Source organism: Halichoeres trimaculatus, unplaced genomic scaffold (genome assembly GCF_033239565.1).
Source record: "Halichoeres trimaculatus isolate MK-OKI-2021-1 unplaced genomic scaffold, fHalTri1.1 fHalTri1_scaffold_10, whole genome shotgun sequence".
In the NCBI taxonomy this organism is placed as follows: Eukaryota; Metazoa; Chordata; class Actinopteri; order Labriformes; family Labridae; genus Halichoeres; species Halichoeres trimaculatus.
Genome location: NW_027437187.1, coordinates 26,732,973 through 26,751,867, shown reverse-complemented (window position 1 = coordinate 26,751,867; position 18,895 = coordinate 26,732,973). Strand labels below are relative to the sequence as shown.

At 39.4% G+C, this 18,895-nt stretch overlaps 1 protein-coding gene across 2 annotated transcripts; it reads right to left on the bottom strand.

Annotated features, from left to right (window-relative positions):
- Positions 1 to 32: 32 nt before the first annotated feature.
- Positions 33 to 17,768, bottom strand: hsp90b1 (heat shock protein 90, beta (grp94), member 1). 2 transcript variants are annotated; one of them, XM_074677829.1, is made up of 28 exons: positions 17,603 to 17,768; positions 17,034 to 17,136; positions 16,606 to 16,747; positions 15,108 to 15,224; positions 14,680 to 15,011; positions 14,470 to 14,581; positions 14,220 to 14,348; positions 13,990 to 14,106; positions 13,756 to 13,893; positions 13,596 to 13,673; positions 13,424 to 13,489; positions 12,936 to 13,205; positions 12,604 to 12,849; positions 12,375 to 12,511; positions 12,200 to 12,278; positions 11,928 to 12,087; positions 11,645 to 11,709; positions 7,895 to 8,201; positions 6,938 to 6,973; positions 5,163 to 5,215; positions 4,954 to 5,037; positions 4,635 to 4,741; positions 4,362 to 4,515; positions 2,085 to 2,186; positions 1,924 to 1,998; positions 1,757 to 1,825; positions 1,532 to 1,667; positions 33 to 1,389 (listed from the first exon to the last, which is right to left on the bottom strand). In XM_074677829.1, the coding sequence occupies exons 1-28, from the start codon at positions 17,649 to 17,651 to the stop codon at positions 1,250 to 1,252; spliced, it is 3,603 nt and encodes a 1,200-aa protein (XP_074533930.1). In that variant the 5' UTR covers positions 17,652 to 17,768; the 3' UTR covers positions 33 to 1,249. The 2 variants fall into 2 exon arrangements, with proteins under 2 accessions (XP_074533930.1, XP_074533928.1); XM_074677827.1 differs by lacking the exons at positions 33 to 1,389; positions 1,532 to 1,667; positions 1,757 to 1,825; ... (6 more) ...; positions 6,938 to 6,973; positions 7,895 to 8,201 and adding an exon at positions 11,262 to 11,540 and having other exon boundaries at positions 11,639 to 11,740; positions 11,932 to 12,087; positions 17,603 to 17,763.
- Between the last annotated feature and the right edge of the window lie 1,127 nt (positions 17,769 to 18,895).

The following is an 18,895-nucleotide window of genomic DNA, read 5'->3' as shown; positions in this document are numbered from 1 at the left end:
GTGTTGAAATAACTTATTACATAACACGCAAATATAAAAAGGATCTTTATTGACATGAAAAGTGAAACATACAGCACTTTCCACCAGTTTTCTGTTTGCCTCCAAAAGTGCTTTCACAAAAGGGGGGGAAAAATCCAGAACATTTAAATGTCAAACAGCTTGATCCAGGTTACAGAAACACAGAATACTCTGTAAATTTTAAATAGAGAGAGAGAGAGAGACAAAGAAAGTCCCACTTAAGATTCGCTTGTAAAGGAAACAGCATAATGTGTTTCCAAACAGTTGGTGGCAGAGGTAGGCAACAATAATGGATGTCATAATCATAATATATGTTTCACTGACACATGACAGTATGACTTAAATTTTACATTTAAACACAGGAAAAGCAATTGTCTTAGGACAACGCCAATAAAGACTACAGTCTAGTGAGGCAACTTATCAAATAAAGTGGGCCTATACAACAGCAGTAAATACTGATTTTTAAATTTTACAGTGATGTGTTGTATAATCTTACAAAACTATCAGCTATCTGGTGTTTGTTTTTGATTTATTTTATTTTTCATTTTTTTGCAAAAGCATAGTGTAAGGCTAACAGCCACAATCACTTACCAATAATGATGTACAGATAATGAATGTGTGTTCTGAGGATCAAATCTGACGATATTCAAAAGGGTGTTTAAGAAAAATGTTTAAATACTAGAGTTTGTTGTGAACAAAATGTAAGTGATGTTTACACACTCAGATCCAGTTGACTTCTTTCCAAATTGTCTGAACTCTCTGCACCTAATACTGCAAGTGTTAGTGCTCATGCCACAGAATGACAAGAGAGTATGAAGTTTGCTCACAACTATCTTGTAATAAGAATAGCTTTGGCATCTGATTTTGGCAGAAAATTGTCATAACTGTGCAAAAGACAAAATACTGTAGGTGTAATTACAACACTGCAGAGAAAAGGTGTGTAAACAAAAGTGTTTGAATGACAAATTATACAATGAAAAGTAAACGCATACACACATTTTTAAGGTTTTAGTTGTGAGAAATTGAATTCAAACAAGCTTTAAGCAACTCCGCTTTGGCTTATAACACTCTGTGGAAAACCTTCCTAAAATGAACCCTGTCTGATAATGGCATCTGAATTATTTACCTGGCACACAAATGCTGTTGTGAATATTCACATTTCTGGTAATAAAAAGCTGTCAAAGTGATAACAATAAAATCATCCATCAACTTATGGTCCGTTGGAGCCGTTTTATGCACTATGTTGCTCAATCTCAATCTCAGTGCTACTTCCAAACAGGGTTACAAGCTGCTCCTCGTAGTTAGCAATGTTCCTCTTCATGATGTCCATGCATGGGCCCAGCAGTCTCTCGAAGGCTTTTACATCCAAGACTGAGGAGAGACGAAAAGAAGAGTCAAACATGGTTGAGAAGAGTAAAAATAGAGTTATAGAGAGAGAATGAGTGCTTGTCCAGGGGATTGCCATGGTGGGAAAACATGAGAAAAAGATTTTTTTAAATATCATAAAATGTACCCAAGCATTTGACGCTCCCAACAGCATAGGCGGATGCAGCTCTTGGTTTGTTTGTAACTAGTGCCAGCTCCCCAAAATACTGGCCCCTTGAGCATGTGGCAATATCCACCTCCTCCTCTTCCTGCTCTTTTTTTGTCTAGTAATAAAGAGAGGCACAGTAAGAGACAGAAGACACCACAAGACACTATAAAATGAGTCAGAGGGTGTGGACTGTGGGAAACGTACCCTGCTTCTTCTCATGGTGATTCTAACCTGGCCAGACTCAACAATGTAGAAGCAATCTGCTAAATCACCCTGTAATATTAAGTCACATGGTTACGTTGGATAATGAGATTTTTTACATAAGAAAATGAGACTGTTCAAAGTATTAACATGACAAAAAGATTCTTCACCTGAGCGATGATCTGCTGTGTATCACCAAATACCTTGGAGGATAGTACGTCTACTACCTTCATCCTCTCTGAGAGCTGAGGAGGAAAGGATATTTGTGTGATGACAACTTCACTGTAAATGCAAACTGAAAACAGAGTTGGATGACAGAGCTGGTATTTACCTCCAATGACGTAAGCAGTGGTAGAGTTTCAATAAACGCCTCGTACAGCTTCCTCTTCTTGGCATTGTTCTTCACGATGATCCTCCTGAATGTCAGACGATCCTGTTACAGAGTAAATATTCTTGAGCCCAACAAGTGTATTTGGTACCTGATTTTATCAGGCCAACTGGAGCTTATCATAAATACAGATACAGAATACAAATTGCAAAGTGTAGAAAATAAGGAACAAACTGAGAGCTGCGTGGCTCCATGCCTGCTAAAACACAGGGCCAAGGTATGCAGCACATAAAGCAAGGTTTTTTTTGCTATAGCTCAAAAATCATGAGCTCTTCTTTATGCATGTTATCCCCAGAAGAATTTGGTGTCTTGTACCAATCCTATAATGCTTGAGGTTTCTCTAATAACGTGAAACAGTCTCAAAAAATCTATATCGATCAGGCTGTCGTGTGTATACAATCGTATATAATTTCTATGAAGTCTCTGGAGCCCCTTGAAGTGATCCTTTCCCTCATCTGCACACATGTTTTTGTGAATGCAGCATTAAATAAACCAATTACCATTAAAATGACAATTATTAGCCAGCAATTTAAAAAATCTGATCATGTGGATACACTTTTTTCTAAATAATGTCATTTGCGCAATATAAGCTGGTTAGAGTTGAGGGGTGCTGATATGTGAAATTAAATCTGTTTCTCTTGGTGAATGCTATTTTTTTTTTTTAAGTTTTTTTGGGTTTTTTTTTATTTTGAGACCTAATGGTATAGTTCTAGTTTTGTTGGGTAATTGCCGCTTACATAGTTATGACCTACAAAATTCAAAACAAAATTCAAAACAAAAACATTAACCTGTTTGAAAAGTCAAAGGTTCAAATTATTGTCATTCAAACATGTTAAAAACCTGAAGGAACGTTATGTTATCCAGGTCCAGCAGCATACAAACTAATAAACATTTTATCAAATTAATTAATAATTAAGTATAACTAAACTAAAAAGATAAAGATTATCAGCTGCTCAGATTTTCAGATGTCGGATGACCCCAAAAAAAACCTTTACCTTTCTCAATGATCAATAAACATTTATTTCTCCCTCAACATGTTCCACTGTTGAGGGAATTCCAATCCAGCAAGTAACTTTGAATATATTTCTGTAAGGGTGTTACTGTAAGCCAGATCTCAGGTTAGCTAACAGTCCCCTACAAACTGCTATGATCTAAATACTTTGCATACCAATACAGTAGCGTTCATATGCTCGTAACATCTTGCAGCTAGCAGTGATAAATCTTTATGTATCTCTCAGCTGTTTTTTATTGCTGTAAAATGGCATACAGATTAGACTGAAATAACAACTAGCAAAAGATGACAGCCTGCAGAGGTAGATGGTTACATTCTGTACTGCAGGCTGAGAAAATAAGTAGCCAACCAAACAAGCAGAAGCCAGCACAGCCTTAGCCTTGTTATGAGCTGGGTAGAGTCTGCCGGAGCCATAGTCTAAACTGTAAACAACTTTAATCCTGAATCTGTCTCCAATTAAAGCTCATTCTATGGACTGCTGCTCTCTCAGAGGCCCCTCAGCTCTGAAGTGTTTGTTAAAGAGGGCCTGCTGCTTGTTCACTAACTCACAGACACTCACTACAAGTTCACCAGGGGATACAGCTGCAACCTGCTCGGTCTGCACACAGATGACATAACAGATCTGTCAACCAGAGTTTAAGGACACACAACCCTTTCTGAGTTATTAATAAACACACTGCTTTACTGACAGAGGAGGAACTTAATATTCAGCACAGATACTTTTCATACATTTGATGGATTTTCTTAAAGCTTCAAGCAATTAAAGTGAATTTTAAGAGAACAAATATTTCACCTTAAATTGTTTTTCAGCAGTAACTCTCACCTTTTTTTATAATTCATAACATCATGAGCACTCAGGTATCTCAGTTCATCTCTTATCTCTCTCAGGTGTGATGGCTGAGTGCAATGCTGTGTAAAGAACGAGCATCAAAAAGGTTTTTCTGAGAGGCTTGTGTCTCATTTATAAATATCTTTATCTGCATATTTGTTCTGCACATTCCTGGGTGTTGCATTCATCCGTCTGGTTTACACAGACTGTTATCTCAGTCAGAAGACGTTATCTAACCTGTGCTATTAGGTACAAACCCTGCCACAGACAACCTGGATATATTTACTGTAAGTCATGATCAGTGGCAGCACAGCGTGCTATAAAAACCCGAGCACGGAGCAAACTGTGCGCTTACATGGGGATTTAATGGTTTACTCACTAGGCACCAAAGGGCTCCAGGCGAGGTGGCAATTATTGTGGCTGCCCTGGGGGTGTTGTACATCAGCGCCAGTTCTCCAAAGCTCCCTCGGTTGTCATAGCAACCAACCAGCTTCTCTGTACCATCAACCTTCACGAAAATGTTAAATGTCCCGCTGAATGAGTAATAACAGAAATGTCTCGTCAGCAGGAAAGAGATGTTGAAGAAAACCTTGAAAAGATCATTAACAATTAAGAATAAATTCATGTGAAAATGTCAGGAAAAAAAAATCACCTTTCAATGACATAAAAGTTGTCTCCATCATCATCTTGGTCAATGATGTGTTCCCCTTCAGTGCAGAACTTCTCAAACATGGCATCCAGCACCTGAGACATCTCCTCCTGTCATGGCATGAAATATTCACGTTTGAACAACCACGCAGAACAAACTCAGCCTGCTGATCCAACCACTGAAAAATAATCACATTTATAATCGTGCAAAGAGCACTGAGCTGTGGCAAAAAAAGCTGCTGGCCTCAAGCTGTGTGCATGAAGAGGGCCGAGCACAAACCAGACAAGAAGAGAAAAGAGAGAATTTAGAAAAAATCACTTACAGGATCCAGATTCTTAAACAGAAGAATATCCCTGCATGCTTCCTGCAGTCTCTGTCTCTGCTCATCAGTTTTTGGGTGAGTGATCTGCAAATTGAATCACAGACTTGTTAAAAATGTCAATCTCTGATTCATATGAAGAGGGTCAGTTTTATTTTAATATCAGCATCATTATCCATATATAATATTTGATGGTGTGAAACCTGGTTTACCAATGGCTCTTTTTCCTCCTCATCTTCATCAGGGTTGAATGCTTCAGCACAGACTGTATGGTAGAGATCCACAAGTGAAAAACTGGACATTCACAACATCAAGTTCACGTTACAATTATGACAACTTGCAGAATCACATTTTGTTCTCTGAATTTAAAAAATAAAGTGTCTTACTTAAGTGACACACAGCACACTTTACTCTAGAATAAAAGTGAAACCCCAGACTTGGTCTAGCAACTTCCACTCAGCTTTCAGTAGTTTCCTTACCTGTAGAGTGAGACTTAAGGGAGATGGGGAAACTTAAGGTAAAAGATAATATGCCCAGCACAGGAGACACTGTTGAGCCATCAATGTAGCCTGGAATATTTTTATATTTTTCCATTTTTTCCTTTTGTGGTCCCTATAAGGACAATTTGATATATTGATATTTTACTAGAACTCTCTTAATTTGAATTTATTATATTTTATTTGCACATATTTCACATATATGAGCAGATCCATATGGATAACACAACTTTGTAAATACTAGCATCCATTTATACTTACTGCACTTTTTAATCAATTCATTTTTCTCCCCACTCCTCAATTTATTTATTTATTACTTGCTCTTTTTACTTGTATATTCATTTTTTTCTAAATTGCTTGAAGATTTTTATATATGTTTTTTGTTTGTTCAGTTTTTTTTTCTTCCTTTCTCTATTATAAAAAACAAAAACCTTGTTACCCTGAGGAGATGTAAAAATGTTAAATATTTGAAAGAATGAAAATTAAAATTAAAAAAATACTGCCAGGGACAAAACAATGTTTTTATTATTTACATATTAATGAGTGCAAGGCTTAAAAATACATATTTTTCCCTATACTCCCTAACATGTCTTTGCTGATAACAGAATGCACACATAAAAAATACAGAAAAATACAGGAAAGAGGAAAAATTTTCTGCCAAGCTTATCTCCTTCAGTGTGCACATAATCCATATCACCATGTACCAAAATGGTAAAAAGGTCCTCACATCTTTTCATACAACATTAATTTTCCTTTGAGAGTGGATTTAATTTTTAAATAAGCTTGAATAATATTATTTTTGTAATCACGGCTCACCTTTTTAGGTTTTTTGTTTGTTTTTTTGTTTTTTTGTTTTGTTCTCCTATAAGAATCCTAACGGCCATTATGCTTGCAGAAAGCACAGCTTAATGAATATGAGTTTATCCTCTCTCCATGAGAGGTTAGGTAGTTGAACGCCTTTCCTCCCAGTGATGGAAAAACGTGCAGATACAACATACACTATACACTCTGGTCTAAACATGTGATTTAGGCTAGTTTGAATTAATAAAGGCACATTCTTTCTTTAGTCTACTGCCACTGTAGTGTCCTATTTAGCAGATGTTGGCCTACATTTCTCATTTGAAGAGATAAAAGGTCTTAAAATATCTCAAGTGTCACTGAATCTTTGCCCTATTTTCCATTCAGACAGCCAAACATGCAGATATCATTCCTTAAACTGCTGTTATTCATGAGAAGCCACAACCTTACTATTATCTCATGCAGGTTTTTTTAAGTTAGTAGTAGTAGTAGTAGTAGTGCATGTCCCGGTTTCCCCGCCCACGTTTCACCCTGACATTATTAATCAGAGTAGAGACAAAGGTGGTTTTGCAAACTGTTATAAATCAACACAGCATCAATAAAACAAAAACAGGGAGACAGGGTGGTGGGAATTACTTGTGTGCACACTTGAGGAACTTTACTTTTCAATGACAAACAGGCTTCAGACTCACCTGATGCTCTCCTGATGAATCTGTTTATAACCGGGGCTGCAAAGAAAACAAAACACTCATTAATGTGTGAGCCTCAAATCTTATACAGTAGGATTTACTGAATGATTACACTCCTCTTCATCTTAAGCATGTGTGCTGCAGCACCCAGCCCTGTGCTCATACATGATCCATGTTCATTTTGGTGAAACCTGAAAAAGGACAGCTGCTTTGAAGTACATTTGTCTCTTTGCATCTCATTTAAATGAGAAAGCATAGAGGCAGGCTTCCACATAATAGCTGGCGATGAAATAAACATTAGATAGGAGGTCTTGTTTGGAAAGGAATAGAGCCCATTGTTAGCAGACAAAGCTCATTGGACTCATGTGCACTGGAGGTATGACGGTGCTGCTCTCACATTAATATGAATAAAGTGGTGTTCTTGTCCTTGTGCATGCATTGCAGACCCCAGCTCTCATTGGGATGCTGTGTCAGAGCTGTGGTTGCTATGCTACTTGCTGCACCGGCCATTGTATTCAGTATAAGCTGTTTTAAACGGCACAGGGCGGTTAAACCATTTGTTTAGCATTGCAAGCATTACTAAAGAGCTTCTTCTGATTTGACTGCTTTGTGATATTTTTGATAGTGTCAGGCCCATCAGGCCTGCACATGACACTGAAAATATAACCTCGAGGTGCATACAGAGCTGCATATTTTCTGCAGCTGCTGTGCTCCATCGCCCTTTTTCCCATGAAGTGAATGTGAAGAGAAGACAAGGACGCGTTTACGGACCATCACTCAGCCTCGGTGACCATATTTGGTAAATGACAGAGCCATGGTGAATGCAAGGTGGCGCGCGCCAAGCATCACTGCACCCAGTGTGCTTCTTATCCTCTCCCACCGTAGCTCACACACGACACATGCTCACATTCAGGATAAATTCAGACTCTTATTAAACCTACACATTTTAGGTTAGCTCACCTATGAATTCCTCGTCGTCGTCGTCCTCCTCCTCCCCGTTTTCAGAATCGATCTGCATGGCTTCGTCGATGAAATTGACCGCTTTTCCAGGTCTCGGGGCCGAATTTTGGTCATTGCCAAACGAGGCCTCTTTGGTCTCTCTTTCCTTCAGCTGGGTGAAATACTGCAGCGCAAACTCGAGCAAATCCCTGGGCTGATTCCTCAACACTTCCACGGTAAAGCTCTGTAACAGCTCCGTCAGTCCTTCAGGAATTTCTATACTCATTCCTGTTTTCAGTCTATGGATGTGGACTAAACCGGTTTTACTGCGAATTCAAATGAATCAAAAAGATACAGATGAGAGTGAAAAACAAGACGGAATAAGCAGACGGGTGTGTTGGTAAGGACACCCAGTCAATAAGCCCTCTACAGCCGGTCTTTTTTTTTTCTTCAATGAAAATGGCTCTTGGTTTTTAGTCCGAGCATCTTCTGCTGCTGCTGCTGGCTACAGGAAACCCACGCATGTGACCCAGGAAACCATGGCAACCACCTATCCAGGGATTGCGTATGAGCAGCAGCAGCGCGAGACTGCAGTCAGTCACAAAATACAAATGATGAAGAGACCCTCCAGGGTTTGTGCTCGACAGAGATGTTCACTCACAGATATTGGACAAGTGGCTCAGTATGTTTCTCATAATGTACAATACAATGAGGGGGTGAAATGTAATATTAAATCTTATTTTGATATTTATTCTCACTGGCATGTGGCTACATACCCCGCAGCACTTCGAATAGCCTACAAAGTATCACAATAAAAATATACGGTAAAGGATGAGGGCCATTTTTTTATCATTATCATTTTTATGTCACCATTTTTTTACTCATTTTATTTCCCTTTATTTATTTTTATTTTAAATTTGAGTTCGACTTTTTTAAACACCCCCATTTTAACACATTTTAGGGTTAGACTTTTAGGGGTAATATCAGAATTCTGACTTAAGATTAAAACTTTATGACTTTATGATTTGAATTCTGGATTTTAGAAGAAAAAGGCAGAATTTTTTATTTACTACTGAAATCTGTGACTAGTTTTTGTTTGATTATTTGTCTTTATTTTTCTTTTTAAACATGACCTGTAGATATGTTTTTCAACTTAATTACAGCAAAGGAAAAGTAAATGTCTTGGTGTCAATGTGCCCCTTTAACCTGGTCAATCGGAAACTTTCACTTTGGTGTCCTTGAAACAGCACATCTATTACAAAATACAGCTGAACACAAAAAGGGGACCCAATAAGAAAGATATGATAAAAACTATATGTTCTGAACAAACATTAATCCTGAGTAGGGGGCAGATAAGGTGAGCTGAGGCTACAAAATGTTCAGAAACTCTCCTCCTGGGTGCCATGTTGCAGGATTTATCACGCTGTTATCTGATTGTGTAGAGCAAAGAGATATGAGAGGAAAAACATTCTACAGGTTAGCAGCAGCAGCAGCAGGGAATCACTTCTGGTTGTAAAAATCTACCTTAAGCTCATAGCTATTATCTGCAGTGTTTGTCAACCCTCTGCTGAGAGACCCCTCCCCCTGCTGCGGCCCACATCTGTCAGTGTTTGTTAAGGAGCAATGTTTTCTTACTCACAAGATCATCGGTCAACACTGCTGTTAACTCTCCAACTGCAAGCTGATCACAGAGAAGGGATTATTTGGATTTGCATCATCCATTACCACGTCATGGTACCTCCTGTAAGACATTAAGAATGGTTTGCAGGGAGTATGCCTTGCATCAGCCCTGCTCTCTGAACCGTATATCCTGAACAGTGTTGGTGTTTAATGCTTCCCTACAGACTAAGTATTGAAGGAGCTCGCAGCTGTGGTGTTATTACACTACATAGTGACAGATAGTTCTCAAACACTAAAGGTGGCTTTAGGTCTTCAACTAGTGAGTTACAAAATAAAACAAAAATAATGATAACAATAAAAAGTGGAGAGTGAAGTAAGATAAAATATAAGCTTGGCTACAAAAGCAGTATTTGTTTTAGGTTGGCCATGATTTAATAATAACAAAAAATAAACAATAAAATATAACACACTGATAAGGTCACATTTCCTCCCATTCACACCTAACTTCTTGGTTTCAATCAAACCATGAGCTAAAGCGCTACCTAGTGTTTAGTGCCAGAATTACATACCACACACTCAACAATGTTTCACACAGAGGTCTTTTAGCTTCTTTTCTTGTGTCTGTTGTCACAAACAACAGCACCATCTGTAAAACCACAGCATCAAACAACTCAGTCAATAGCTGAGTGACTCTTACCTTGATTCACTGTTAGGCCATTTAACTCAGTATTGATTTTCGTCTCTTCCTACAAATGAAAGAAAGAGTTCTGTTCAAGTGCAACAAGAACAGTAAAACTGTCTGATGAAGACATACAGCAGATGTCCTCCACTGTAAATCAGGACTTACCTGTAAGCTGTTGGTTGTACTTTTGAAGAAATGTGACAATACACCAGAGGAGCTGTTCCGGGTATTCAGGCTTAGTTAAAGATGGAGTGTGTTCTTAAGTGAGTCTGCACAATTAAGAAATGAGGAAAACAAACAAGATAAACCAGGGGAAGCAATAAACCTTCTGTTTTCTCGGCAAGTTTCCTAAAATTTTGCAGGATCACAACATTAAACATCTAGATAAGAAAATTGTTTCACCATTTTATCCAAATGTAACTTTTCTAACTTACAGCTTTGCTTTTCAGAAATCTTATCCTGGTTTGGCACCAGGAGCAGAATAATTTGTACAGTGATAGTCCAATAAGGAGAGACAAACACAGATAGATAAATACATAGGTAAATATTAGGAGTACTGTATGGGGAGACGAGTTAGAACAATTGTAAGAGCCCATGATTGACAGCTACTTCATCAAAATTATGGAGACTATGCTCTGTTGGACTCAATTTTTTAAGGGGAATATATATAGAGAGATTAAAAAAAACAAAAAAACTTGTATCTTTTCTGGTTTAAAAACTAAACTTTGATGAACCAAGTTCAGACTTTTCAAAGTTTTTTTTTTTTTTGATAGGAGCTAAAACCGCTGTCCTTAAACCTGGGGGGGGGGGGGTCAAATCTCAATAGCCATCAGTAACAATCTTTTTTTTAAGATGCTGTTTAACTCTGACTTAATAAACTGCTCCAGTTCACATTCCTTTGTACCCATCAAACAATTGCTGATAATATCACACTGCCACATTTTCAAATTTTACTTGATTAAAAATAGTTTTGATTTAACATCCATCTCTTTTCTTTTGTCTTTCTGCACATGTTGACATGCTATCTTCAATTAACACAAAAACTTCATATTGGTCGCTCAAGCACTTGAAACACACAGACACTACTTCTCCATTTTCCAGGAAACATTTATTCGATCATGAGACAGGATCGTATCTTTCCATAAACAGGTCAGTTAAATATTAACAAATTTACAGTCATGAGGAATGTGATAAAAAAAATAAACAAAAACAAACAATGTTCGCCTTAAAAAACCCCAACCCAGGGACCCCCTCCAGGAAAACGTTGACCACAGTGGAGCTGGAACAAGACTCAAAACTGTTCCAAGCTCTGTTGATACACGCTCTTTATTCAGTGCTTCACAGTTCGTCCTTGTCTGTTTTTGTCTGAACAGGGGAAAAAAAATAAAAGCAATGATCGATCAAAAGGTGTGCATACTTTCCTTTCTATCATTAATGTGCCAAAACTTTTCAAAAGTTCTTACCGATTCTTCATCATCATCCTCATCGTCCATAACTTCCTCTTTATCTTCAGAGTCATCATCCTCTGCTGGCTCTTCTGGCTCCTCCTCTGGCTCTTCTTCAATCTGTTAAAAGAAGCATAAGGATTACCATCAAAACATTCAAAGAGGAGGAATGTGGTGTAAGTGCTTCCAAAGCAGAAAAAACACTTCAGTCAGGTCTGATAAAAGCCTATTTTCACTGACAGGCTGCCTCTGAAACTGAGAATAGTTTCTCTACTAATGCTTCTGAGTGATGACAGCTGAGTTTGACTTGCCTGTTCATCCAGATCTACATTCATGCTGAGTCGGAGCATGCGCTCTATCCTGTCTCCGTAAGCCTTTGTGTCAGCCAGCTGGTATCCTGAGCGCAGGGTGGCTGTCTCAAAGAGGACCACGGCCAGATCTGACGCAGTCTGGTCCTCAGGGTCTTCCTGAAGGACACAAAGGGAAAGGAACTGATCAGCTGCATGTCCTGTTTGGTTTATCACAAAAATTAAAGATATGCCGCAATGAAGCGTGGAATTAAAGTGTGGTTGGACTTACATTGACTCTTTTCAGCATCTGCTTGATGAGCGGATGTTTGGGGTTGATTTCTAATGTTTTCTTCTGACTTGCGTAGTAACTAAAAGGAGGAAAAGAATAACATCAGTCATTAGACATGCCACAACATGTGAAAATAACGTTCAATATTACTGACAGAGCCTGAATCATGACTCACTTTGTGGAAATGTCTTTTCCTGTCTGGTAGGCCTGTGCCTTCATGATCCTCTCCATGTTTCCTGACCAGCCGTACTGACTGGCAACCAGAGCACAGGGGGATTTGGTGAGTCTCTGGGAGAGGATGGCCTTCTCAACCTGTGACAGAGTGCAGCATGTTAGAAAATTTGACCTTTGGTTCAGACATAACGCTTCTTATCACTTCTGTTCCTGGTGAAACGATCAGCTACCTTGTCCTTCAGCGCCTTGTCCTTCAGCCAAGTGGTGAGAGGTTCGTATTCCTTCTCCAGGGCCTCCCTCGCCTCCTTTGCTTTGTCGCTCTCATCGAATTTGATGCCCTCCTTCGCCACGTTCTGGAAGCGTTTTCCGTCAAACTCGGGCAGAGCCTGGATGCAGTACTCATCCACAGGCTCTGTGAGGTAGATCACCTCGTAGCCCTTCTTCAGCAGCTTCTCCACGAAGGGGGAAGACTCAGCCTACACAGAGGAATATACATATATCAATGCCACACTATTTTCTTCTTTACGAGTTGTATGAAACATTTGGAATAGAGATCACTCACCTCTTTTCTGCTGGTTCCAGCCATGAAGTAGATCTTGTCCTGTTTCTCCTTCATGCGCTCCACATACTCCTCCAAGCTGGACAGGTCCTTCTCACTGTTAGAGGTCTGGAAGCGGAGCAGTTTGGCCAGACGGGTCCTGTTGGAGTGATCTTCGATGACGCCAAGCTTGATGTTGGTTCCAAACTCTTTCCAGAACTTCTCATTGTACTGTTCCTCTGCGATCTTCTTGATCATGTCCAAAGTCTTACGCACCAGCTTCTTGCGAATAACCTAAAAGCAGCACATCAAATAAAGTCTGTTATTCTCAAGCATTTTAAAGTCTGTTTTGTCTTTTCTAAGTTTTACACCTTATTCAAAAGTTGCTTATGCATTTAGACTGAATGATGAATAAAATGTTGAGAAACTAATCCTCAAGCGGTGCATTGAAAGACATTGAACATTGTTTGGTATTTAGATGGCATTTGGTAAATGCTAGATGTGAAACTCACCTTGAGCAGTTTGTGCTGCTGCAGAGTCTCTCTGGATACATTCAGTGGGAGGTCGTCAGAGTCAACCTAAAAAAATAAATTTCCATTAATCAGAGTGCTGCAGCTGCGTGAGCAAAGACAGAACAGCTCACATGCATGCAACAAACAGTGTCTGGCAAAATCAGCCACTCACCACTCCCTTGACAAAGTTCAGGTACTTGGGCATCATGTCGTTGAAGTCGTCTGTGATGAAAACTCTCCTCACAAACAGCTGTGAAGGGAAAGGGATGTTACTTCCTGAGTATCACTCTAGAAAAATAAAACCTTATCAATGAAAGGCTTTGGGAACATACCTTGATGTAGTCGTTCTTCTTGGATCCATACTCGTCAAACAGGCCACGTGGAGCTGAGGTTGGCACAAACAGGATAGACTTGAAGGTAACCTCACCCTCAGCCATGAAGTGGATGTGGGCCAGAGGATCGTCGCTGTCCTGTTACAGAAGACAACACAGCAAGAAATAATGAGATCAAATTCATTAAACATTCAAAGTAAAACACACCATCTCCTACACTGTTCAGGCGCCCACCTTGGAGAAGGTCTTGTAGAACGCTTTGTACTCATCATCCTCAACCTCCTTCGCGGGTCTCTGCCAGATGGGCTTGATGTCGTTCATCAGCTCCCAGTCCCACACGGTCTTCTCAACCTACAGAAAACAAGACAAGAAAATTATCACCACTGTATGTGATAAAAATGTGGACGTTACACATCAACAAGTCTTCACAGATCTGATATCATCAGGCTGAATGAAACGCCTACCTTCTTTGTCTTTGGCTTGTCCTTGTCCTCCTCCTCTTCCTCGACCTCTACGTCATCCTCAGAAGCCTCCTTCTCTGGCTCCTCTGCTGCCTCAGCATCTTCCTCAATTGGCTCTTCGACTGTCTCGGTCTGTCAATTTGAGAAAAAGATTAAAAAACCTTTAAGTTTGTCCATTTCTTAGTTTTGTTATACAACGACACTAGGATTACATTTGAGTAAATGTGCAAGAGAAAGTTTCTTGAGTGATCACCTTGCTGGCCCAGACGTAGATGGGGAAGTTGATGAACTGAGAATATTTCTTGACAAGGTTTTTGATGGTCTCCAGCTCCAGGTAGTCTGAGGCCTCCTCTTTCAGGACCAGTCTAAGGACGGAAATAAAGATTTAGTGTAAAAGCTTTTTGATTACGAAACTAAATGGGAAAAAGTATCATTAGTTGATGAAAACAAAATGTAAACCTACGTGATGGTGGTTCCTCTGCCCAGAGTGTCCCCACGTGGGTCCTCGATGACGGAGAACTGGTTGGAATCAGACTCCCAGATGTGCTGGCTGTCATTGTTGTGCTTGGATGTCACGATGACTTTGTCAGCGACAAGGAAAGCCGAGTAGAATCCCACACCAAACTGACCAATCAGCTCTGAGGTGGACTGATCCTCCGACTGCATCTCTGTCATCTTGTTGAGGAACTCACTGGTGCCTGATTTGGCGATGGTGCCCAAGTTCTTCACCAGTTCTTCTTTGGTCATTCCTACACCGGTGTCAGTGATGTGCAGCATGTTCTTCTCCTTATCAGACTGAGGAGAACAATCACAATGCAGGGTTGCTTCAGAGAAGAACTTTTGATATTTCTAATAACAAGAAGAAACTAGAGAAACTTCATCCGTGCTTACTTTAATTTTGATTGTCAGCTCTTCATTAGAGGCCAGTGCTTCTTCATTGGTCAAAGACAGCAGGCGGATCTTATCCAGAGCATCTGAAGCATTGGAAATCAGCTCCCTGAGGAAGATCTGAAAAATAAAGCACAAGTAATGAGACTGCTGGCTCAGCCTGAGACACAAAGGTCTGTGTGCCAAACAAACAAGCAGCACAGACCTAAAGTGGGTCTACATGAACATAGAGACTGATTCAAAATAAAATAAATCATGAGTAATCAAGATCTGAGAATTTAAATATCTTAGAGCTGGAGCTGAATAGTGCATCAGATACTGTCTTCTGAAGTGACGGAGTTGCCACGGGTCACCCTCCATCAGCAGATTATTTGACTCATTCCCTCCCTCAGATTTGAGAGCAACACCACAATCAGAGGAGAGAAAGACCCGCAAGATGATGATGAAAGTTAGCAGGTTTCCTCCCTCACAGACAAATGCCCAATACTATTCTGAATAAAAAGGGGCATCTGTTTTGATTAACATTTTGCAGACCTCTGGAAATTCTGAATTGTAACAAATTCATCTTCATCTTCATCTTGTGCTCCCAGAAGGCTTAATTTGATGGGCCTCCTACCTGACAGATGTAAGCTGTGCTCTCTTGGAGATAAAGGAACACTCATTCATAAGTTTTGTGGTTGCCCTCTGTTTGCTCATTTTTGGAACAGAATATCCTCTCAGTTATCCATGATGTCCTCCTTGCTTATGGCTGTATCAACCACTTTCTGTTGAATGATCTATTCCTGTTGTCAGGCAACAGAAAATACTTTTTTTTTCTTTATGCCAACCTCACTGCTGCCAAGAAAATGGTTGTGATGAGCCGTTGGTCAAGTGTTTGGTTCTCATTTTTCTAAATATAGCTTACTTAGAGCGTTCCAGTGCGTGTAACTGGAGTAAAGGAGGGTGGGATTTCACTACAGGCTTTATTTGCTGAAAAACTGAAACAACTGTAGTCCTCCTTAAATATCTGTGTCATGGTCTGGTACAGCTGGTGGTTTCAGTTTGCTCTGGGTGTGGTATTTTTGTGCGAGTGTGTGTGTGTGTTTCCCTCTGACTTTGTTTTGTATTTTTAATTTTGCTTTTTATTTCTTTGTCATTTGTTAATGTAAAGCAATGCTTTGATTACAAAAATTATTGATGGTGCCAAATTAACTTATTACTGCCGACATTATAACTTATTATTTTATGACAATTAAAAGTGATAATTCTGATTAAATGATATTCAATTTGACTTTCTCTTTTGCAATGGATTTTAATGAGCAAATTAATGTAATGTAATTGTAAAGTTCTTTGCTCACATTAAGCTTGCTAATATTTGATGGATGGTTTCAGTCTCATCCAAAGGCTGCAGGACTGAGCCTCAGATCTACACTGACCTGCATCTGATGACTATTTAAGTGAAGTCATGAAAAGAATCTTGTAAAACTGACTGTACATTGATTAACTCTTCGTCATCGCTCACCTCCTTGTTCTTGTAGAGAGAATTGATGATCAGCTTCATCATTCTGTTGACTTCTGCTTGAAAGGCATGTTTCTCAGACTTCTCTCTGATTTCTTTGATTTGAGCTGCGTTCAATCCATCCAGCTGGATAGCCTCCTCCTCTCTGAGGACACACAAGAAATCACAGGTGTTAATGACAGACATGCAATGCGTTACTCCTCCTTTTAGATCCAAGGAGAAATAAGATTCCCGCCCCCAAGTGAAGGTGGTGCAGCAATCTGTGTGAAGTTTTGCTGTTACAACAATTCAAGTATTACTTTGGATCTTTGTGTGCATGGGCCTGGTCATGCTGACTGTTGCACTTCACTGCAGGTTATACTGACCTGTATCTTGATTGGAACATACAAAGAGTTGTGAGTCTACATGTACATTGTAAGAGTGACACCCACCTCTTCACCACCTCATCATCTGTTCTTGAGCCATCTCTGCTTTTCCCAAGATCCTCCTCTACTGTCCCATCGATGTCAACTTCATCCTCCGCCTTTACGGCAGCTGCCAAGGAACAAAAAGTTGTTAGAAAAATCTTATGCAGGTACCGAGCACTTCTAAGCTACTAAAACCATTTCATTGAAGCCAAAAATTCTCTCTGTTTCTGTAAAGTGTAATCTTAGGTAGTTCGACATTTGAGGATTAACATGCAACATAGAAGGTTTTCTTCATGAGGATGTTAGCTAGCACCAGGCAGCCTTAATATGCATGGTATTTCCAGTAGAAAATTCTAGAATGGCGTGAAGAAATCACAGATTTCCACAAAGAAACGTAGAAATGACCACTGAACCATGCTGCATACTATCAAGAAGTAGTCGAAATGAAGCTGAACTGTACATAACTATAGGCTGTAGTCACGAATGAGCAGAGAAGAAGCACAAAAGCACGTCAATGCTAGCTTACTTGCTAATATTAGCTTAAATATTGGGTGATAAAAGGAATGAAATATCGTGGGTTTCCTGATACTCACCAAACGCTAACAGCGTGAAGAGAAGACCTACAACCCAAGCTCGTTTCATTTTGAGACGACGTGTGTCTTTCACTCCAGAGACAAAAGCCGGGATATCAGTGCACACAGCACTGCCTTTACTAGAGAGACTGACAAGCAACCTCTGCCACCGAAAGAACCCACTCTGCTAAACCCGTGACAACCGACCAATGGCTGCGCACCACGCACAACCTTCAGCCAATCACAGCTCAGACTCTGGCACATGTTGTCCAATCAGATTCTTCAACATAAGTCAATACCCGAAAATCGTGGCCCGACACTATTGGCCAAGAATGAATTACCAGCACATCACTTCCTAAAAATGACCCCTCATTGTGAAAAAGCTGAGCAAAACAGCCAGCTTGAAGTTTGACTTTCTTATGGCCAAGAGACTCTCTGAAGCTAGACGACAACTATCTATTGTTTATGGCTTTTAAATCACTTAAAGTTGCATTGTGGTGCAGTCTAAATGAGTACTTGTATTCCTCCAAGTGTGTGGTATGATTCTGACCAGTACTAACCTTTCTATATAGGTTTCATTCATCATATTTAGCTAAGCTTCTGCGCAGCAAACACCAAATGATAAGACGGTTCCTGAACTTTCTATCCTTTTCCACTAGGAAGCGCTATTAGGCTGGAAAGTAAAAGTGTGACACCCTTTCTTTCTTTCTTTTTTACATTTTAAATTTAACTAAATTAATCAAATCGATGAAATGTGGATTTTTGTCATCTTCAAAACACAGACTGGTTAATAACACTGCACACAATGACTAAGTAGAAATGTGCACATTATTGTGCTGCTTGCTCAGCAAGTCTGATGGGTATTGAAGTGGTTACGTACGCAAAGGTTGAAGCTACAGGGATCTTTCAAAGTAGAAGTTAAAGTTTTCTAAATCTCCAATCGGATTCAAACAATCAAGTATTCAAAAGCCAACTGCAAAGTTAAGAAATTAAGAATTAGAGAAGAAAGTTTAATTTTCCATGATGCAACAATGTGATAGTTGTTCAAAATACCGTAGCTTTAGGCATTCAGTCTACATGAAATATTTTCTGAAATGAATGTGACTTTTCATTCTAAAATTGTACTTAGTAATAGCTATAAAGCTGATCAAGTGATATTCTGGACTCTCTCGTTGATATCAATAATAATGGAAATCAATAAGACACAAGATGTTTATATCTCATTTCGTAGTCCAAAAAGACTCATTTGGTTTAACGCCTTTATTTATTCATATAATGTTGCCTATAATGTTGAACATAATGTTACCATTTGAG